The sequence below is a fragment of the Glossina fuscipes genome, unplaced genomic scaffold, assembly GCF_014805625.2.
Source record: "Glossina fuscipes isolate IAEA_lab_2018 unplaced genomic scaffold, Yale_Gfus_2 117, whole genome shotgun sequence".
Lineage (NCBI taxonomy): Eukaryota > Metazoa > Arthropoda > Insecta > Diptera > Glossinidae > Glossina > Glossina fuscipes.
Window position 1 is genome coordinate 349698 of NW_023998460.1, and position 23994 is coordinate 373691.

Below are 23994 nucleotides of genomic sequence, written 5' to 3' on the forward strand. Positions count from 1 at the left end.
CTACTTGTTTTATTACTTTTTTATTGTTGTTTTTCTTTTTATTTAAAAAAAAAATTTTTTTTCATCATTATCCTTAAAAAATGAATACAAAAAATTTCTCATCTCATTTTATCAGAAGCTATTAATCGTAATAAAACTATTACAAATTTTATCCTGATCACAACTCCTAACGAAACCACTTTCACAACTGCCACCAATACTAATTCTATCCTAACAACGTCAACGTTACAAACACCTACACAAACACAATACCAATACACTACTACCCATATTATTCCCTTCTCCCCAGACAACAATAACAACCAGGATACGTTGAAACCTTCTTATCCATCGCCGTCCCATAGTGATGATGAAGATTTCGATTTGGAAGAAGGTATTTCTGTGGAAGGTGAGGAGAACGAATCATTGCCAACCGGAAGTGGAGATGACGGACTTCTCGGTCGAGATAACGACGATAACGATCGAAGTGATGATGACGGAGATGATGCTGATGAGGAAGAAAATGTCTTTAACATGCCTCGCCATCGTGGTTTATCGACATCGTCATCCAAACCTCACCCAGAAGAACACAAACCTAAAACTGAGGGCAATGTTGAAATCGATTTAGATGTCGATCAATCCATTGATGGACCAAATGATAATGAAGATAATCTATCTTCTAGTAAAGAAGAAGATAGCAGCGAAATCTTCACCGATAGCAGTTCGTCATCATCAGTAGGCTCATCATCTTCCACCGCAACCTCAACAGTCATCGCTCAGAAACGACGTCAGTGCATTTCAGTCTTTCTTTTCCTTATCTTATGTTTTAATTTATGTATAATTTTATAGTAATGCTTCTGTCTTTTAAATTGTAGTAGTTGCTGTTGTTCTTGTTGGCTTGTCCTTAGTTATTTCAATTTTAATGCTTTGTAGTCAATTCCTTCTGATACGTTGCAATTCGTTTGCGTTTGTCCTTAAATCTAATATGTTCATAAATAGCATCCAAGTTTAATAATTCAAACACTGAATCGGAAATTTTTAAGTACTTAAACTACACATGTTCTTTGCTCGAAGATTCCATTAGAACAATCAAAGACAAATTCGATTACAAATGAATTGACAGACCGTGCAAAGTTCGCTCCGATTCTTGTAACTATATTGGTAACTAGCATCAGCTTCCGCTGCTGGCAAATGCCTCTTCATATAACAATAAATTACTTGGTTTCGCCTTTATTTTTATATGTTAAATGGAACTTACTCGTGCCTCTCGCACCTTGTGTACCTTCTGTGGTACATATATTATGTACTGAAACAGTGATTAAAAGTGGAGCAACTGGAACTATCTGTACCGTATTATTTGGAATTAATTCATTCAGCTAAAAATAGGACTATAATGATCCCATGCCCTGATGACTGCATTTCCTTTGGTCTGAGTTCAATGGTTACTATACAAATTTTTCTTGGATCCTATTTAACTGTGTGCTCTATGTTTAGTTGTTCTTTCTTTTTGTACAAAAGTTTTTGTCGGCATGATTTTTATGAAAATGCATTTGTGTTTATGATTTGTTCCTCATCTTTTCCTCATCAGTTCATCTTTTATGTCTTATTAATTTAATTATTTTTTTCTATCCCTGACTAATAAAAAAATATAATTAGTTTTTAAAAAATATTGCATTAAAAATTCAAATACTTTTAAAATACAAACACATGCACACTGACCCGTTGATATCACATAGAAAGAAAACTTAATAAATCACCAAAAGATGGACAACGTGAAACAATCAAATATTAGCAATATTTTAACTTTTTAATTAATCCATAATTAATTGGTAATTTTATTTTTTCTTTGTAATTTTTGTGGTATAAATAATTTATAATATTAATCAACAACATGTTCATACGATAATCGCTCTAATTTTATCAGAAATTTGCAATAATTTGGGTTTGGGTGCTCAACGGGTTATTTATTATGTAAAATAATCATAACATATTTTCTTTTGATGATAAAAACCATCTCTCATTTACCTGTACGGCGAATTTTCTTTCTTCAGTCGGCTGTGGAAAAATTCTGATTTCAGTTTGCTAATGGATAGGCATATAAGTTTTTGATTGTGACACTTTGATTTTCCTAGAATAATAGGAATTCATTCAATGTAGAAAAAGAAAACGATCCGAGCCATATTCAAAAATCCGCAACACAATTAATAGAACAAACGTTTGATATGTTTGATGTCGCGATTTCGAAACTTCTTAACGTAAGACGTTGCGCACTAGTAATCTTTTGGATATACACGTTTCTTCCATTGTTTAGCTGTTACTTTTATTTTTATGAGGAAATTTTGCGTCCAGAAAACAAAGCACAAGCAAACGCGTACTTTAGCCTTTAGGCTAAAGTATCGAAATAAATGTCGCAGAAATTATGCAATAAAAACAGTGACTTTCGTGAAGGTAAAGCCATTGAAAAACAATTTTATATAACTTATATAATTTTATATAAATGCAATTTTTTATCTTAATTTAATCTTGTATTGTCGCCTTGAGCATATGGGTATCGAGTCGTCGTCTTAGGGTGATCAAAAAGGACGTTGAAAGTTTTTAAATGCCTACTGTTGTATATCTGGATGCCACTAGCAGGAATAGAAAAATTAGCATATGTTCTTTGTTAGTTCGTGAGTATATGCTACGAAATATCTTGCATCATCCAGCGTCTTTCGCTTATATTCAGATATTCGGATTTTACTCGCATTTCATTCTAAAATTATTAAAATGTGTTTATAAAAACCATCTCAAAGCATATATAAGTAAATAAGTTTATATATCTAAGTGTATATATATATATATGTAGTTGTTACGCAAGGACAGATAGATTTTAGTATTCGTGCTTCATGAATTTCAAACTCGTCTAGATTTTGGAAAATATCCTTATTTATAGCTTCGTTAATAATAAATAAAAATAGAGATGTAAAAAGCTTATTTTGGCACAGGGCAATACAATTGTACGAACCGGCCCATACATTCTTTTTAACACACAGAAACGACGTTAGAAGTCCTCTAAAAAAAACGTACGAATATAATCATGGTATGATTTTAAACTAGCCAGCTTAACTACATTCACCGCTCTGCGCTTTCTTACAGTTTTCAATCGATTTAAAACAAAATACTTTTTACTATTCGTTTTTTCCTGTTTAATTTTTTTGTGTTTTATATAGAATATACGACTCATGAAACTGTCCACTTCACTAAGTAGACTCACTAAATCAGGGTGCTCCAAATTACAAATTTTTAACGGCAATCTTTGAACGCAATGGTCACCAAACTTTTATTTATTTTATCAACATATAAACCAGGAAAATTCTTTTGCCGTGGCCATGCTGGACGGATTTTTAATTTACGTATAGAGACTTGTACTTAAAACAAAGAAATAAAAACAAAATTTTTGATTAAAAGTTTAGGTGCAAGCGCTACCTTTCGTGTCTCCCGCGTGTCTAATTGCTTATCTGCCACTCTTTATAACGTTACAGGTTATTAATAAAACTAATACTCTCCTAAATTGCAATACGTTTCTCATTAAAAACGATGTATGAGAAAAAGCTGGGATAGTACTTCCCAGTTTTTGCACGCACTACATGATGTGCAAGCACAAATATTTAATTAAAACTTTTGCTGACGTCAGTAATTTTCTAAATCAGACAAATTTGATTTGAACTTTAGCGAACAATTCCTATGTAGTCAATTTTATGTTCTTTCACTCATCCCTCCCCACTGTTGTGAACGAAGTTACGCTTTTAACTAGCACAACACTCCATTGCACACTGATTTACTGCAAGCAGAAAGTTGGATGTGCAGATAAGTTGTGATAAAAATCATTTTCAGCAAAATCAGCTAAAAGTTTATTTTTGTTTTCTTATTGTTCCATAATTTTCTTTAAGAGCATAGAATATTCGCATATGACTATAAAAATCTTTATGGATCACGCTTTAATCCCTATTAAATGCAAGTTGTTTTGCCCGATATTTTCACTAAAAGAGAAATTGCTGGTGTAGATAAATTGTAAAATAATTTCGTCGTTATCATTATTCCATAAACGTTGTTATAAAATGTAATTGAACAATTTATACTTTCTCTGTTGACTCACTTACGGACGTAAAGCACATGAACTAATTGACTTTTCAAATTGTCAGGGATCAAGCGGAACTCTGTAAACAGCACAATAAGAAATGCGTCGAGAGGGCGTGTCAGCATTAAACTCCTGGAAAGAAAAAGTGCCTCTAAATATCTTCCTAATTCCTATAACTTTTAGGGCATACTTCAGTTGGACGAATTCTTATAGCAGCAAACATTACACAATTAGTCGGAGCAGACTTCGGTCTTGTAGGGTAAAACTTATTGTTCTAATGACATTATTTTCGTAGTCACTGTTTACTTTATACCTTATTTTCTTACTAGACGTTCACTGCATATTATGGTTTTATACCAACCATTGAAGTACGAGGGTATCTGCATTCATGTGAAACGTTTTCTATATCCAGAACAAAGATTTGGATATTCCGTAAAGTAAAAATTATACATTCTTTTGAAGGCGGGGTCAACCCCGATTTTTTTTTTTTAAGATATAAGTGGACATACAAAAAAGGTTTAGCAACAACCCAATATAACTTTGTAACTTGTTTATAGTTTGTTTTTGTTCATAAAGAATATTTATTATTTGTTTTATAAAGTGGGTAATTCAGTGATTGTTGCTTTTAAGAAATATGTAGTTAAACATCTACTATTCAATCAAATTAAGAGATTTCATAATATGCAGTAGATAACTAATGCGTTAACAACTAAAATAAGTTGTATTAAGTGTTTGCAAAAATTTTGATCAGTGACTTCTACAGCTAAAAATTATAAAGATATGGGAAATATCAGCGTACATGACGGTTAAATTCGGTTGAAACGCTTGACCTACCTCTGGATAAATCAAAACGAGTTCTTTTGACATGATATCCCAACGCTTTCAAAAGTGTTGTAAGATGTTGTAGAAAATGATGGAAACTATTTTGATCAATATATATTGTACCAATTTTTCACGATAAATCACTTTTTTAAGTGAGAAGGTGATCAACATTTTTGCAAACACCTAATATTTGCCCAATACATCGGAAATTCTACTGGTTTTGTATAGAGAAGAAGAAAATTGATGGAATCATTCGTCTGTTCGAGTACACCACGCACTTGCAACAATTTTTATAATCAATGCAATTCATTATAAAATAAACACAGTTTTGCTCTACAGATGAGTCGTATACTTTGTTCCATTTTTACTACTAAACGGTTTGTCCATTGATAATTCTTAAAAATTATTAAAGAATTTTTTTTGTGTCTTAAATGGTTTACTGATTGACAACGTATTCATGTTCTTAGATAGTACTCAATATTGGCCAATATTATAAATAAAGCCCTTTTAAAATTTATGAATTTCTTTAAAGTACCTGTTTGTGTGGTTTTGTGGTTAGTACTTAGAATTGATATTTGGCGGCTTAAAATAGAGGCAGTCAATTTTTTATCTGAATAATTTCACTCTACTTGCAAAGCGCAAGTAGAGCATCAATTATTTCGCGTCACTTCAATAATGTCCACGTGTACTTTGGATCGCTTGCTATTACTATTCAAAGTTATAGTTCTTATTGCGCACTGTAGGTTCATCTCCAAGATGTAATCATAGCTTAGATGGCTTTTCTCAAAATCCTCATTATTTGTCAAAACATTAATCGTTGGCTATCCACAACATGAAGTAGAAATCTTTATCCACTTTGGGGTTAGTCTCGGACAAATTGCAACAAACTAGTTGGTCTGTCCATGGAAATTTTCCTCGTAACAAAAATCTTGAAAAAGTTCAGGTCAAATGTTCTCAATTCTGCCATGTAACATCAATTGTTTGATTAAAGCTTCAGGGTACGCTTTTATATTTATTTACTTCAGTTAATAATCATGGCTGCATATGAAACCTTATGGACGCACCTGGTTACTCTCGATCCCCTGATAGTACCTTTATAGTTCTCTAATGCAGGCCTATCAAGTGCGGTAAACTGTGCTTCATTAAATTCATACGACCAACGCTTTATGAATAGCTTTCTTATTATTTGAACAATTACAGTACACCGGTCTGAATCATTGGTGATATAGTTGCCAATATAAGCACTTGTGAGGGCAAGTGCCCGTAACCTGTTGCTGGGGTAGCTCAGCGGCTCCAGGTTTTCACAAGAAATTTATTTGTATGTTTTATTTAATTTCCCTTTATGATTCCTTTGCGGGTTAAAATTGCTTCTGTTTCTTTGTTTTATAATTTCAAACATCATTTGACAAATTCTATGAGAATTCAAGAATTCGAATGATCGCTTATTTTGTTTCTATTCAATCTCTTATGACAATTCTTAAACTTCAAATTTTAATTCTCGTTCTTGATTAGTAAACCATAGAAGATGACTTTTTCCTTTTCTTGTTTAAATATATATACATTTTTCTTACTTTAAGACCCAGCACTACCATCATTTTAACCACGCCAACCGAACCGAGACGTCCTCTCGTTAACGCTCCCCGCGGCTGACTCTCTCCCTAACTTAACTTCCAACTTTCCTAAACCTCGGATTCTTGTTCACTCTCTTCGCTCTGCTTAATCCTAACTTACTCTACTTAATTTCTAGCTTACTCTAGCAGCGCCTCCTCAGCGCTTACGGCGGCTGGACCACCCTTATCATATCGAGAAGATTAGGCAATGAAATTGTTGTAGTTGTCCGTCAGGTTTTGGTTTAATAATTTTCCTAGTTTTGGGGTAGTCGAAAATATCGCGTTGAGAGGTTTTACTTAAATAGCTGCGACATCTGCACTTGTACATGCCTTAACTTTGTCCATGCCCAGCACGCGAAGGATTCACTTCAAAACACACCGGATTGTTTTTAAAGGAACTTGCGAGACGACATTAACGTATATGCGAATGAAATTCCGAACATGTATTTCGATGTCTTTTCTTTTGTAAAGTTGTCTGTTTATTGGAAATAAAATGAAATTACATCCATCAAAGGCTGTGAACAAGCATCTTCATGCCGAAAAAGAATATTCTCAAGATATGCGGCAAATCAAGCCATGGAAAAAGGTATCGGGACTACCGATATTACCGCCACATCTATTGCAAGTTATACTTAACAAAGACACGCCAGATATTGGTGAGTAATGAGACAGGATATATAGGATATATAATATAAGAACAAATTAAAAAGGACAGTCGTTTTTGAAGAAATATTAAAATATTAAAAAGGAGTAGAAGATGAAAATTAAGCAATTTCTCTATCAACAATTGGAAAGCGAAAGAGTGTTAATATCTTGTCTGATCATTTAAAATTGCAATACTACAGAAAAGGTGATTTCTATATTTTATATTTTTGCATTTGGTTTTATTTATTTAAATTATGTAAAAATTTTATTTTTCTTAAGGAATTTGTTGTGGTTTCTACCTTTTCTCATAGTACACGATTTACACTTGCGTCCTTTGCTATTCATTATTTAATGTGTACGCCATATAATAAATCTTATTATCTTACTTCGTTTGAACATAGTTTTGATCATGAGGATGTACCGCTTCTTTAAACTGCTTTTGTTGTTGAGAAGGTATCAAAAGCTATAAATAAGTGATGCCAAATAATATAAATCCTACTAGCCGTCCAAATCGAGGAAAAAATTAGCACTACTGAGGCAATTGTAGTTTGTAAACTAATGTCGCAAAATTTTAAAAGATTTCGTCTATAAGTTGGTGGTAAGGTAAAATTATATAACGTCGCCAACAATGGCGACATCTACATATCACGCTACGTACTTATTAAACATAATGTTATAAATTAACGCGCTAACGAAATTTATCTAAAGTCTCACCAACTCTATCGCGTTTGCGCGTAATTCAACATTAACAGATTAAAAAAGTAGGTTCGCAGTTGCTCGCAGATTGACTGATCATTCAACAAAGTTTTAATCGGTATCCGCGGTATCTATAAACCTCAATTTTGCTTTGATCGTGAATTTAATATTATCAGTAAAGTAATGTTTATTTATTTCCAAACAACCCTTAACAAGCTTCTAAAAGGTTGTACGCAGAAAGAATCTACGGGAAGTTAAATACATATGAAAACTATTTTCCTTCGCCACTAAACATATGGTGCAAAACAATGTAAAAAAAATAATAATTATAAACAAAAAACTCCTCCCTGTTTTTATCTTTACGAAATTAATCGTTTTGTCAGCCGAACCGGTCTTTTAATTATCATACAATTTGTCACACCTTATTCTTGTCTATGAGATTTGGCGTATTAGCAAGAAAAAATTTATTAAAAAAGATTTTATTTAGTTAAAATGTTTTAATGAATTTCTTTCAAATTTTGTGTATGAACCTAAAGAACAGAGGGTCAAGAAAAAAAACACTTCAAGTCAAAGAGCTCTCTATAATATGTATAAAACAGAGTAATTATAATGTCAATCCTTGCCTGTATGCTAAGCTTTGCTTCCTGCAATTAAAAATCGTAAAAAATGCAAACATTTGAAAAGAAAAATATACGCTTTTCCTCTTCATTTGCTTACATTACAACGAAATTGTCAAAAGTGGAAAAATGTGCAAAAAAATAACGTAAACAATAGTTTTTTAGGTTAGACGAAACCTGTCCTAATAAATTCAGAATACTAGTAAAATTTATCTGAAAGCAGCTTGTATTTACGTAAGCATTAAAAAGTATGCTTCAAAAATTTTTATATTGAGCACCAGTCCCTTGTTGTCAGTTTCCACGCATTCATTACAATACTAACCAAGTCGTTTTATTTCTTGTTCTTTCTTTTCATTTCTAACATTCATAAGTTCGTTTTTGTTGTTCTCCTTTTATTCGTTATCCTTCTAATATTATTATTATTATTATTATCATTATTATTATTATTATAGTTTTTTCCGTACCAACTTTAGCAGCAATCAAAGAGTCAGCCATATTTATTAAAACTATTCAGTCAAATATGTTTCTTTACTTTCTTTTTTTTCTCGCATATCTGCTATTGTCCCTTATCTGCGGTTACTTATTTTATTCAAATAAACATAAAAAATGTAGCTGGTGGTATTAATAATCAAGGCAACAGCATCAGCAGCAGCGGCGGCAACAACATACACGATTTGGATACAAACAGTATCAACAGTTTACCACCAGAGACTACAAATAACGGGAAAACCGCAGGCAACGAAGTCTTAATCATGAATGCCAACAATGATGACAGAACGGCGAGCTTCTTTGCTCAGCCAGGGATATTGGCAGGTAAGAATAAAAATACGTAGCATTTACAATATAAATAAATAAATAAAGATATTACGTATTTTTATGAAGACGATGTGTTCAGCGTAAAAAATGTTTTATTGTCATTGATTGCACAGTTTTGCAAAGAAAATAAACAAAAAAAAAAAAAAGGAAACTGAAGAATACAAGGTTTAGCTATCATCTAGTAGTCTAAATAAATAGAGCTGTAGTGAATTTGAAAAGCAACATATTTTAAAAAGTTGTATCCAATGAAATGAATGAAAATACACATAAGCAACAAATTTTTCTTTGAATCAAAACAAAATCAAGTCGTTTGCGTCTGAAAATGACCAAAATTCAAGTGGTTTGTATCCAAAAATTACCGAAAATCACGGCGCATGTGTCTGAAAATGACCAAAATACATATATTTTTTAATAAAAGTAAACAAAAGGACAGAAAAATATGCTAAATGGTTACGTACAAATGATAGGAGGCATCTTCGACATAACCGATACATGATAAGTAAATTTAAAAAAATTTTTAAGGGCCTTTCTTACGGCCTTATTAAACGAAGCAGCTTAAATATTCTATGAAGCAGATAAGAAGCCCAACTAACAACTAACAACTATTAAAAAATTATGTGAAAACGCCAGTAGTAACTAGGTTACGGTGAGAACAGCTCCTTAGATAGATATAACGAAAACGTTATTCTAACAGAAACATGCAGTATGTGCACGATATAATCGAAATAAAAAGTTTATTAAGTGACAACATTTGCTTTTGAATTTGTTATTGTACTTATTTTGTTGCAGAAATCATTGACAACAGACATTTTTGTTTCTTTTAGCTGTCATCGGCGGTAGTGTTGTAGGTCTACTATTTGCCATTTTAATAGTGATGTTCATAGTGTATCGTATGAGGAAAAAAGATGAAGGCTCCTATGCTTTGGACGAGCCTAAACGGTCACCTGCTGTTAATTCTTATGCGAAAAATGCCACGAATCGTGAATTCTATGCCTGAGATAATGAGTATCGTTATTAAAATAGCGAAGAATAAAGAGAAAAACACACACAGGAGATAGTTCCAACAAAAATCAACCAAACACACAACGTTACTTTGAGTGTATATCTGATCAGTAAGTAATTAATTGTAAAGGGGAAAAAATATTAGAATGTACATGAAAGTCAGTAGACAACACATCTGTATACTCAACCGACAAAATGAACGATTTTTTCGTTTTGTTTTAACATATTTTCAAATGCGTATATTGAATTAAAAAAAAAAAAAATTAATAAAAAAAACCAAATTAATAAAACAAAACCAATATATACATATTCAAATTGTAAACAATAAAAAAGATTATTAGATATCGTCGATAGCATGTATGTATGTGTGTACATTTAGAGCATTTACACTTCAAAACTAAAACGATAAAAATATTAAATATTTTGTAATGGTAAGCTTATAAAAGAGGAAGAGAGAAGGAAACTTTTTCTCTCGAAATTTGATAAAATAAATTATTATAACTATAATTATTATTATGAAAAGGAATAATAATAGTATAATATAAAAAATGAACAAAATTAAAACGTCTAATTTAAGTCATCATTGGAGGTTAAATTCATTTAAATTTTAACACTTAGTATAATTCTTTAAAAAAAAATATTTAAATTAACAAACTGAGAAAAAGAATTTTATTTATTAAGTCCTCTTAAGAAAACACGTAGACTTAAAGTAATCGGAAACAAAAGCAACAATTGTAAGAATTATTTAGGAGGAGCGAAGCTAAGTAGCTTTTAAAATAATAAGATGAGAACATTTTTTAAGCCTAGAGAAACATTGTGTTGAATAAACATTTACAAAAACTAATTTATAAACAGTTCTTTTTATATAGAAATATTAAACCATAAATTGTGTTATTTTTTTTTTTTAAAGTGTGGGTCTCCTAAAATAACCCTCAAAGGCTTTAAAGGATTGGTTTCCTTTTACACATTTCACTCCTGCGATGTGAAACAGAATTCACTAAATTTTGTCCATAGCTCAGAGAATATATTAACATTGTCAAGTCTTTTCGAGGACTGAAGATATGCAGTTATCCCCTTAAGTGGTATACCGTGGGAACCAAACATAGGTTTCACATTACTGGCGGGAACAGTGTTATGTAATTGAAACGGTCCAAATAAATCCGTAAAATATTGTTCCACGTATTTCTGCTATGCCAAATAGCTTTCTGAAAACACATATAAAAAATTTTTTTACAAAATCAAATTTTTTTAACAACGATACCTTATTAGAAAAATACATTTTAGTTCAATCACTTAATGCACAAAAAAATGTAAACATGTCAGTTTGTCTTCTTTAAAATTCTCAATACGAAAAATAATATAAAAAACTAAAACATGGTACATAAGCTGTTATGTGATCTTCCAAGGTCAATTGTGAAGCTAATCATATAGGCCACAATAAGCAAAGGTAAAAATTGGCAAGGAACATTAAAAATTTTAATGTAAAAATTGCAATTTAACACAAATTTTTGTATAAAATACGAACTTAAAAGTTGTATTACAAATCTAACCGCAAACTAAAAGAAAAATTGTAATTGTAGATGATAGGTATCACAGGGACGCCCAAAACCAGATAAGCCCTCTTTTTTTTGTTTTTCTTGATATTATTGGTTGTGGACTTTGTACAAGTTTCTTACGAAAGAATTAAGTACGATAACAGCCAGGATTTTTTTCAGTTAATTCGCCTGAGTTTTGATACATCTACTTTGTGTTTTGTAACACTTTGATTACCAAACAAATTTTATGCTTACTCTTAAAGCTTATTGATAATTTTATCTTATCAGATATATGTATGTATGAATATGTGTATTTATGTATTTTGTACGCATTTAATTTGGAAATGTTTAAGCCTCTATTAATTAATTTACTATTTTTGTTATATAAAATAGAAACAAATCTTAATAAAAACACCACAGTAACACAAATATAAAGAAACTTCTATTCGATATAGAAAAACGAACTTTTCGTACTAAAAAGATACACAAATAAAGAACTTGGCCATAGATATATGTGTGTACGTATGTATGAGTAGTTTGCAATGCATTTAAGAAATGCGCTTCGCAAAGGGAGTGAATGTGTGCTAAATGGAGAAGTGTAGAGAGTAACTAATGGAGTTGTTTAAGAAAAGAAGAGTATATATAAACAGCTCAAACACAAATAGTAGGTGAATTAGAATATAAACAAAAAGAAATTATAGGATTTCTATAGAGAAAAATTGGCAAACAAACAAAACACAGTCGAACGCAATGAAGGTTTTCAAGACAGGATGACATCTAACTGCACTAACGTATATCCCTTTTTTTATGAATTATTATCCAACACAGAGGTAGGTTACTTCATTTATAATCACTCATTTCAAATATCTCACGAGGCATATATTTATTCCTCATCAAAACGAAACTCAAGCTATGTGCGTCGGTTTGTTCCTCTGTTAATGAAACTCTCAAAATTACGACAAATTGCTGATTACTGTTAAAAAGAAGAAGTATTTTAAAATATAGTCGTGTAGGGTCATTTTAACTATTGAAGAGATTAATTCAATCAATGCTTAGTTAAATTATTTATGATCTCCATTAAAATATCGGTGTGAGAATAGTTGACAGCACGATGGGCTGGGTATGCACAATTTGGCATGGCGATCATGTTAATTCCCTGCTTTTCCTTTTTATTTTTCCTAAGACTATTTCAAAAGAAACGCCACGTGTTGACAGAGATTTTCACTTATAAAAACTACAAAACGTATGCAAGCACTTAAGCAGTATTTGCTGCAGATAAAAATAAAAATGGAATCAATTAAACAAAAATAAACCAAAAATGATATAAATAAACAATAATTGCTGCATTTCTTTGCCATAAAAATATAAATTTTCATTATACTTTTTTTTCGGTGTGCAAGCCTCTAAAAAGAAACTTGTTTGGGTTATATTTATACTAATGACGAATAATGGTGATGATGACTTTTATAAATAATTTACTCCAGTTATGTATAAATATATATATGCTATGAGATATGTATATGAGTAATACATAAAGATATTCATTAAACATGACAACCAAACATTATAAAATAAAATAAAAAGCAAAGAAATGGAAAAAGTGTAACTTAATTAAATATTGAATTAAATTTTTTTTTTTTTTTTAAATATTGAATTTTTTTTGAACAGCATATTTAACTTATGACTCTCACTATTGTCGGGTTATTTAACTACTAATATATAGCTTTTACAATTTTTAGGGGACTGAAGGTATTTAATTGTATAAGCTATCAAAATGCCCTTTTGGCGTTGCACGTTTTCGGTGGGGGAAATAGAAATAGAGAAAAGTAAAAGAAAGGGTGCGAGAAGTTTAGAGACCGGGAGATGAATTAAAAACATTCTCTAAAGTAAAGGAAGGAAAGTCAGGGGAAGGTAGATTTAGCGGGGTCTTCGAATCCAGCTTGGGGTTTCCAATAAAAATCAAGGATCGAAGGAAACTAATGGGTAGAGCGCTTAATAAAGGCGCAGGACTTACATCCTCCTTTCCGTTAAACGGTAAGTACGTGCTACTTGGAGAAAAAGAAATCCATTATTTTTTTATGAACTTCAGGACTTTATTTAACATGCTTCGGATTGTCCGATTTGGGTTAAATATGCACCGTTTTGTTGTATGATTTGTTGCCATTTTAAAGGTAACTTCAAAATGCCTCTCTCATAGAAGTCCTGGTCTCTATTTGCAAAAAACTCTAGTAGTCAATTTCTTATCATTAAAGAAATTTTGCAATGCAAGAAAAAGATGATAATCGCTTGGTGCCAAGTCCGTATGGCGGATGCATTAAAACTTCCCAACCAAGCTCCCGAAGTTTCTGGCGAGTCACTGTAGATGTGTGTGGCCTAGCGTTGTCCTGGTGGAACACGACACCTCTCCTGTTGGCCAATTCTGGCCGTTTCTGGTCAATCGCTATCTTCAAACGGTCCAGTTGTTGACAGTAGAGATCAGAATTTAACGTTTGGTCATATGGAAGCAACTCATAATAAATAATCCCCTCCCAGTCCCACCAAATGCATAGCAAAACCTTCCTGGCCGTTTGAGGTGCTTCACCGCTCTTTGACTACGATCGTTTTCGCACAGGGTTATCGTATGTGATCCATTTCTCATCTCCAGTCACCATCCGTTTAAGAAATGGGTCTATCTCATTCCGTTTGGCCAAGGCTTCGCAGATGGAAATTCGATCCATCATGTTTTTTTCTGTTAATTGGTGTGGCACACAAACATCGAGCTTCTTTTTGAATCCATCTTTGTGTAAATGGCTTAAAACTGTTTTATGGTCGATTTTTAGCTCCTGTGCGAGGTGCATCTTTAATATCAAAAATTCCTGAACGGAATCTACGAAACCAAAATTGCACATAATTGGCTGTTACATAAACACCATTCACAATTTTAGCCGCCTGGCTTGCATTTTCGCCTTTGTCAAAGAAAAACTGTAAAATGTACCGAATTTTCTCTTTGTTCACTTCCATTTTTAACACGCTGTAACTCACAACTGAATGCACCAAACAAAAAACAGCAAAAGAATTTTTTTTACTGCGAAATGTCACCTTTCCAACGAGCATAAATCTGAAATTGTTTGATCGATACTACTACGAGAAATCTATCAGTGAAGCCATCTACCGAAAAAAGAATGGATTTCTTTTTCCCCAAACTAATATTTATTTATTTATTTTATTAATGGTGGCTTAATAAAACCCCTTGAAAGAGATATTTATAATACTTATTTTTCTACAATTATTTGTAAAAATAAACTATAAAACAGACTGATAACGGATTAAGAGATAGCACAAACGTTTATTTATAATAACCTTTAACAGCCGTATGTTCCACGAGGCTGCGAATGGCGGCAAAAGTCTCCTGTGCGGTAGGCAAAATTTCTTTTGCGAGGGATGAGCAGAAACATGTCCTCACCTGTCCATCATTCAATTCAGTCTGTTGTATTCTGTTGCGCTAATTCAAACCTCAAAGCACCCCAAAGATAAAAACGATGAAAATGAGAAATGCTTATCTGAAGTTTTGAAGTCAATATAAAACTGTTATTGCAAGCTCTTTATGAAAAGTGAAGCGAATAACTTTGATCAAGGAGGTGTGCAAGAAGATAAATAGGTACTTTAAATTCCGCATCAGCTTACATAACTATATAAAAATAGCAAAGTCCTTATAAATTGAAACAAGATCGCCTTTTCATTGGATTTTCGAAACACTCTGGTAGATATTTTTACACGAATCTACATTAAGCTTACTAAGTTTATTCCTCGTTTCATTCGTGCCATGGAATTAGAAGCACAGGCAACCATGATGCATCAGAATCGAGCTGCACCTCTGGGATTATTTGCAAGCCGGCAATTTATTTATTTATTTATTTATTCCACTTATACTAGAAACTCAACTAAAACAAAGTGGCAGTAGAGTTCAATTGACTCTTAAAGTAGATCTTAAATTAATTAATATTAAAACTTAGTATAAGTACAATAAAACAAATAAGAAGAAAAAAAAAAAAAAGAAAAAAAGCATGTATACAACTAGCATAGAGCCATACCTACAACCGACACAGGACCAAATTGCCATCGCAAACATGCATAAGCTTGGCAACCGATAATACAATTAATTTACGACTCATAATCACTTATTAAAGTTAAAATTTAGCTCAAGTACGATATAGGTAAATCGCGCGTATTAAGCAATGTTGCTTTAATGGACTTTAAAGAGTCCCTTAATGAGAATAAGTGATAGACGTTATTTAGGTTCTTGCAAACAACTCTGAGCGGGTTAAACAGTTCGTAATTATATTTGCAGTGACTAAGCTTTATCATGATAAGGTGCCTAGAGGAGCGATTAGGGACATTAAAGCCTATCTCACGAAGTAATGCGGGCGAGTCAATTGTACCATTTTTTAAGTTGATTACGAAGGAAACCCCAGGAACAAATCTACGCTTCTCCAGTGACGGTAAGGATAACGGAAGCAACCTATTGTCATAGTGAGGCAGAGAGGCAATCGGATCCCAACCCAAATTTCTAAGGGCAAACAGCAAGAATTGCTTTTGAACAGATTCAATTGAATAAACATAGCACATTTATGAAGGAGACCACACAACAAAGGCATACTCGAGTATGGGTCTAACCAAACATATACAGCCTTTTCGTAATGTGGGGATCATCAAGCTTTTTGGACCACCTTTTTATAAAACCAAGCGCGGACCTAGCTGTGCTTATCGAGAGCTCAATATGCAAATTGAAACGTAACCTATAATCAAATAGAACGCCTAAATCTGTGGACGAATCGACGTCTTCCAACTTGTGCGAATCAATGAAATATTGAGTACTGAACCATTTCCTTCTTGAGAAAGAAAGCTTCTTACATTTATTTAGATTTAGTTTTAAAATATTGAAAGACCATCATGCAACCAAATTATTCAAATCACTTTGAAGATGATGTGATTGCGATTCTACGGAAAAGGAAGACAACAGTTTCACATCATCAGCATACATTAAGATCTTACTGAATTTAATCACAGAGGGCAAATCATTGATGTATAAATTAAATAAAATGGGTCCTAAGTGGCTACCTTGAGGTACGCCAGATGTCACGGGGAATTCTTTCGAGGTAATGAGATTAAATAAAACCCTGAAGGATCTACCATGCAGATAAGAGCTTAACCATTCCACTAAGAAGAAAGATAAGCCAGAGGCTTGGACTTTAAAGATAAGTAGTCTATGGTTAACCAAATCAAACGCTTGCTTAAATCAGTGTATATAACATCTGTCCGAGAGCCACTAGAAAAAGCCTTGAAAACATGACAAGTAAAATCTAACAAGTTGGTGACTGTAGATCTTCCCTTTCGAAAACCATTTTGAAGACGAGAAATATACGATTTCATGGAAAATGCTATATACTGAGCAACAATTCGCTCAAACAGTTTAGGCAAGACACTCAACTTGGCAATGCCTCTGTAGTTCTCTACAATTTGCCTACTACCACTTATGTGAATAGGAATAAGGAAACAAGTCTTCCAACACAAAGGGAAAACGCCTGAATTCAAGGACTTGTTAAAAATCTTTGAAATAACACCACATAGCTCGCCAACACAAGATATAAGTACATTCCATCAGATGCGATCAGGCGAACAATTATATTTTAGAGAGCTTAAACATACAAAAACGTCCTTTTCAGGTATAACAAAGTTAAGAATTGAAATTAAATTAGAAATCGGATATGGATAGTTTGCTGATAAATCAAAATTGGCAGTTGAAAAGTTCTGTCGGAAGTATTCCGCAAAGAGATTTGAGGTTTCAAAATCATCCGAGGACTCGGAGCCATTAAAAGACATATGCGAGGGATTTATGGAGATATTTCTTTTTGAGTTAACAAATGTAAAAAAGTATGTAGGATTAGCAAACAAGGGGGATTTAACAAACTGAAAGTATCTGCAATAGTATTGGCGGTTGAGGGAATTAAATTTATGCCTTGCCACAGAGTAAGAGAAATAGTCGAAAGAAGAACCACTTTTCGAAAATTTTTTGAAAAGCTTGTTTTTCCTATTCTTGTAGTATTTAATTGTTTTATTAAACCACGGGGGACCCTTGCTTCGAGGACGAGACTGCTTGATCGGAACGGATGCAGAAATAGCTTGATTTAATATATTGTAGAACGACGACAAGCTATCAATACTTACCACTGAGATATCAAGCACAATATTAGAAAGATGTGATTTTAGCATGGAAACATTGACTTTCTGGAAATCATAAAATTTATATGAAAAATTTGAATTTGGAACGTTATGGAAGTTCAACGAACCAACATGCTTGTAATGAAAGGAAATACCCAATGCTGGGTGATATGGATCCTCAGGTAGACTAAACGGAAGACAACGATTAACACAAATCTCAGGAAAATGAGCAAAGCAAAGATCAAGCAATCTACCATTGTAATTTGAGGTACCATTGTATTGAACTAAATTATGAAAAAATAATTCATTAAAGAACACAGCGGCTCTACCATATGTTGAGATTGGAATCAAACAGCCAGAACTATCACTGTAACACCAAGTGACTTGAGGCAAATTTAAGCCACCCAACGTAATGACTATATCGGTAGCTTTAGATTGCTTGGCCACTTTAAAAATGAGGGCGGCTTGCTTCAAATATACGGAGATATCCGAATTTTGGGGAATATAGGAGCAGTTCACATAAAAGTGTTTATTAGGAAATTTCACTCGAATGGCAATAAATTCAACGTCGGGAGTAGTTGGAAATTCAAATGAATAGGAGGGAACTGTCGAAGAAATGGCAATTAAAACATCACCAACATTGCGAAACAATCGACGTGTCTGAAAACTTGAAACGAATTATGGAAAAGTTCCGACGAATGTAGATCCGGCTTTAACTATGCTTCAGTGAAGACCAGACAGGAAAACTTCGTGCTCACTGAATTTAGGAAAGTAGAACGAATTTTTGAATTTAGACCCCTAACATTTTGATAAATGAGAGAAAATGGGGCTGAAGAAATATTTAGTTTTTTGAAAAGGCAAGAGCTAATGCATTCGCATTACGGGGTCGGTCCCGAGGCATAAATTCCTTAATTAAGGATCCAACCGGCCACAATGGTTTATTTAAAATCAAATTCATATTTTCGGTCGGAACTAGAATTTTAAAAGATGAGATAGCTCTAGATTGAGAAGGACCCAGTTTAAATATACTAACTCGCTTTAAATTGACAGAAGGGGCTTTCGCTGCCAGATAACCCCTTATTTTTTCAACAGATGTATCTGGTGCCAGTCTTGACACAAATATTGCCTTTCTGGGAGGAACTGCCTTCAAGCATATTTCGCCTGTACTAGGAGCAGTAGGGTTGATGGACGGGGAGTTATGAGTTGGACAAAATATAGAAGGGGTAACCACACTTGCACGAGCACTTTGTGCGACGTGCTCAGTTTGGCGACCAGCATTTACACTCGAACAGCCAGGAGAAGAGGACGATTTACTGTTATCCTTATTAGTTTTTGGCGATGACACCTGAGAGGATTGAGTGACATCAATGGGAGGAGATACTCTTGCCACTTCGGCATAGCTCAAGCCAGAAGGACTTCCCGCCTTTTTTGTATTTTTTATGTTACCGACCGACTCAACCGTAGCAGAAACACTAACATTCTTTGTAGACTTTAAGGAATCCCTAACTTGCACCGACGGAACGGACTTAGGAGAATTCAGAGGTGACGAACCACACGCTACGCTACGAGTTGAAACTTTGTTAGCTGGAGAGGAAGATGACTGCGCAATATAACGACACTCATCAAACCTAGTCTTGATTAATTCAAATTTCTCTCACAAAGAGCCAAGATTTTTGCTCGAATCTGGGAAACAATTTCTCGTCTCCGTGAAGAGTTTTTAGAAATCAATGTCCCGCTTTTTGCAGTCAGCAGCACGGCCGGTAATACCAGCACACTTTGCATGTCCAAAACGATCACACAGCCAATAAGATATGAATCGTTCAGATTCAGGGCCCGTTTTCGCACGACATGGTGTAAATAAACAATCCATGTCCATTGAAAACAAAAAAAGTAGCTTGTGAAGGAACAAAAGAAAAAGACAAACTAAAAAAAAAATTTTTTTCCACGGCACAAATTTTCAGGAAAATTAGAGCAAATTTCTCACTTCCCTGCCCACTGTAAATATAGATCGAAATCTAAAGAAACTGTAAACACAGATTAACAGGCAAAAAGAGAGGCTTTTACTAAGAGCTCAATTGTTGCTTACAATAAACCAAAATGATTTTATCACATAAATGGTTATTATATTCATATACGTTAAATTCAAACTTTATTCTTTTAGAGAATTTTTTAAAATTAAACACGAATAAAGCCAAATAGCTAAGAAATACACTAAAAAAATTGAAATATTTCTTGCACAGAATAAAAACGCGACTATACGACGCGCGCAGAGTTGCCAAACTTTGGTTTGCTAAATTCGAAGACGGGTTTTGGTGGTCGTAAAGAATGAGGGTGGTGGTACATGAGATAAAGTTTTTAGAATTTTGGTTTTCTAGATTGGTGAATGAAGAGTTTCTGCACTCCATTATAGTTTCCGCCCGTTGTGTTTCCTCCAAAAGAGAAAGAAAATTCTAAAACAAAACAACACTTGATATTAAAATAAAATTCGATGGCTAAAAGTTGCTTTGAACAGCAGACAATTTGCAAAGAAAAGCAAAGATTAACAGTATATAAATATCTTTACTGTTCCTAACATAAACATATAACATTTTGCGATGGAATTTAGGAAGACATGTGGGTGCAAGAGCGTTTTTTTTTTTTGTTCTCATATCGTGAAACAGCAAGAAAGACGAACAGCAAAAAGATTTTCCTTTGACAGTGCAATCTTCATCTGCAAAATTCCCTTGTAAGCTAATAAATATATATATGCTATTTTTTTTTTTTTTTTTGATACAATTGGGAAAATGGCAACACTAATTATCTAGGAAGTAAATCGAAGTAAGCATTAAAAAAGATGCTATTATCCAAATTTCAAGAAATTGCAAATTGGAAGAATATAAATCTTATTAATAAATTATATACAATCGATATGAACCCATTGCTCAATCTGAGAATAAACACCAAAATTTCTTAACAGATTCATGAAAAGAAAAAATGTACAACAACAATCCAGAAAAATAAGAAAAAGCAGAAAGATTACAAAGCGGGAACAATAAACATTACGACAAATCTAGTATATCATTTACGGACATATTTAATGTATGCATCACATCACAGGAAATCTGCCTGCAAACAGACAAACAAATTTCGTTGTATCTTGTATAAGAGGGAAGAGAACAGGGGGGATAATCGTGTAATCATGCGAAAATTAAGTAGGCAACAAACACCAATTAAATTCACTTGTTAGATTGTAATGCGTTTTCGAACTTGGAAGTATGAGAGTAATTAATAATAATTTCGAAAGTCATGCTTCTTATAAAGAGTGTATAATTCGACTACTCATGGCCTACCTCCCTGTATCTATGTTAGCAACTCACGTATCTAATCTGAACAGTTTTTAAATCACCTATTATAACATTTTTCACAGCAGTGACGATGACTAATAAAATACAATGAATTAAATCAATTGATGTGATTTACGCAAAATAACTTTATCGTACATATGTAGATTTTGAAAGAGGAATTAAAAGCGTTTTAAATATCAAATGTGTCGGAAGAACACTTGATATTTTCTTAATCAATTATACCTGTGAATGAGCTGAACATTTTTGTTCGTTACAAATTTTTAGTATTCTACTGAATATAAATTTTTCGGTGTTTCAGTTCAGTATGAGCTCACTAGCTGGGATTTTTATATTTTACAATTTTCTTTGTTATATTGTCTTTAATCCGCTGCTCTATAGAAACACAACCCGAAAAATCCACCTCCATTGACAGTCATCTGAGAATAATGTAGAAGAGCGGGTCTGAAATTTTCTGAGGTGCGTCAAATCTGGCGACAATAAAATTGATGCTGCTGAGGATAAATTTGCATCAGTATTGAGTATAAACCAAGCCAAGTTACCACAAACCCCTCTCCCTTCTAGAGTTTGTACAAAAAACTGTAAAAGAAAAACGTAAGCAGCTGTTACAAAATGAATTATTATTTCAAAATAAAAATTAAATTAAAAGAAAAAATAGACTTTTTCCGGAATTACATTTGCAAATTGTGAGGAAAAAGAAAAAAAATTTGTACAAGTTGGTACAATTTTTTTTTTTTTTGAACATCGAGTTAAAATAAGCAATATTAACCAATGTTTACATTTCCAGGGCAGTTGTAACTTTCTTTCATGTCCGTTCATTGAAGAGGAGAATAATGGCAACCGCGACGAAGAGGAAAGGAACACAATGAGACGGGCGTGGAAAGATTTGCGGGTTGCTAATTCTACCTCAAAACAAATAAAATAATTACTTCTGATATTTACAAACTCCGTATAAATATATCTTATATTAATGTATGTAGATCTACGCAGAAATACCTCGTTTCCAAAGTTTGGAATTGTTGCCTTCAGAAGGTTACCAATGGCTGATCTGCAGCGACCATACTATAAGTAAGTGGATCAGTAATGGAAGGTTTTGGTTTATAATAAAAAAAAAATACAACAAAATCCATTGAAAGGCGACGAACGTTGTGGAAAGAGGCATTGGTGTGTACAAAGGTTACTATTGCAGTATTTAATACTTCGAAAACCTAACGTCAGTTTTTAAACATATCTCTAGGTTGCTGGCTATTATATATGGAGAGCGAAAGAACTGCTGGGGCCCAATGAAGGAAAGAATCGCAAACTTTTCTGCGACGCTGGACAACATTTCTACAAGGTTGAAGAAGATCAATTAAATACTCTAGTACTCCAGGCAATCTATGAAGATGATGCTTGTGCGGGGATACCTCAATTGAGGCAGTTGGGTGAATAAGCTAGAGGATTGCTGCCGCAAAATTTATAGACACAGCAGTCTTAAATATAAGTAATTTTTAAAGTTGTAATTCGCACAGAAATTTCCATAAATATTAAACAAATACTGAAAGCAAAACTTTTAATATACTGGATCTTCTTTTTATTTGCTCACACATGAGCATAAAAGAAAAAAATTTGTGCGTGAATGGAAAGAAAATGTAATATAATGATGAAGAAAGCATAGTTTATATAAACTAACCAATAATTATATATTATAATAGATATTTTAACATTCATTTAGTAGAGAATCTGCAAAAAAATATACAATAATTTTTTTTCAATAAAAAAAATAAAAATTGGATTTAATTTATTACATTTTTCAGTTGCTAAATTTTCCATAATTTTCTATTCATTTCATTTTGAGGGCTCGTTATTATTTACCATATATAGTTTGTTTACACAAAACAGAAGAACGCCAATTTATCATTTTTTACGTATCACCCGGTTATTAATGCATTGTACCCGAGTGTTTTGGAAGAAGTACTGGTGATAATCAATTGTCTTCGAAAAAAAAAACAATGCGTCAATGAACTTACATGATAACGCTAACATCATAATTCTCCAGATTATATATACAAATGCTAATCGTGACGTTATCGTAACTTCAAGAACAATCAAAAAACAAAGAAAGCAATCGTACACAACACTCAATACATAAAATTTGTAGAATATACTTTATGTTCAAGTGAATATATTTTACCAGTCTTTTTCTGGGTGCTCAAATATTTTGACTGAAATTGATTACAAATCAATGAGGAGGGTATGGAAATTTGAATGAAAAACATGAAAAATTGCTTAAAAATCAATGAGGGCATTAGGGGGTACGCACGCTGGTCAAATATTTTAACTGAAATTAACTAAAAATCAATGAGGAGGATATGGAAATTTGAATGAAAAACATGAAAAATTGATTACAAGTAATGAGGGGCATGGGGGGCACGCACGCTGATGATTAAATTTAAAAAAAAAATGTAGAATGTATCAAGTGAATGGAGCTTCAATCTACTTTATGATCAGGTACCAGTCTTTTTCTTGCTGCTCAAATATTCAAGTCGCTTTTTCTATATAAAAAGGCGCATCTGATGGTGCGAAAAGTATGTTAACTCCTTACAAAACGGATTATTTCTAGGTTTTGAAACCGAA

At 32.9% G+C, this 23994-nt stretch overlaps 1 protein-coding gene across 9 annotated transcripts in view; it reads left to right on the forward strand.

Annotated features, from left to right (window-relative positions):
- LOC119640284 (syndecan) overlaps positions 1 to 10437 on the forward strand; it is a 295304-nt gene extending 284867 nt beyond the window's left edge. For 7 of the 9 annotated variants that reach the window (XM_038038198.1, XM_038038196.1, XM_038038195.1 and 4 more), the window contains 3 exons: positions 290 to 766; positions 9099 to 9299; positions 10127 to 10437. In XM_038038198.1, the coding sequence (XP_037894126.1) occupies positions 290 to 766; positions 9099 to 9299; positions 10127 to 10299 (851 nt within the window). In that variant the 3' untranslated portion in view covers positions 10300 to 10437. The remainder of the gene's footprint in view (positions 1 to 289; positions 767 to 9098; positions 9300 to 10126) is intronic. The other 2 variants (XM_038038201.1, XM_038038203.1) reach the window with 1 other exon arrangement.
- The last annotated feature ends 13557 nt before the right edge of the window (positions 10438 to 23994 follow it).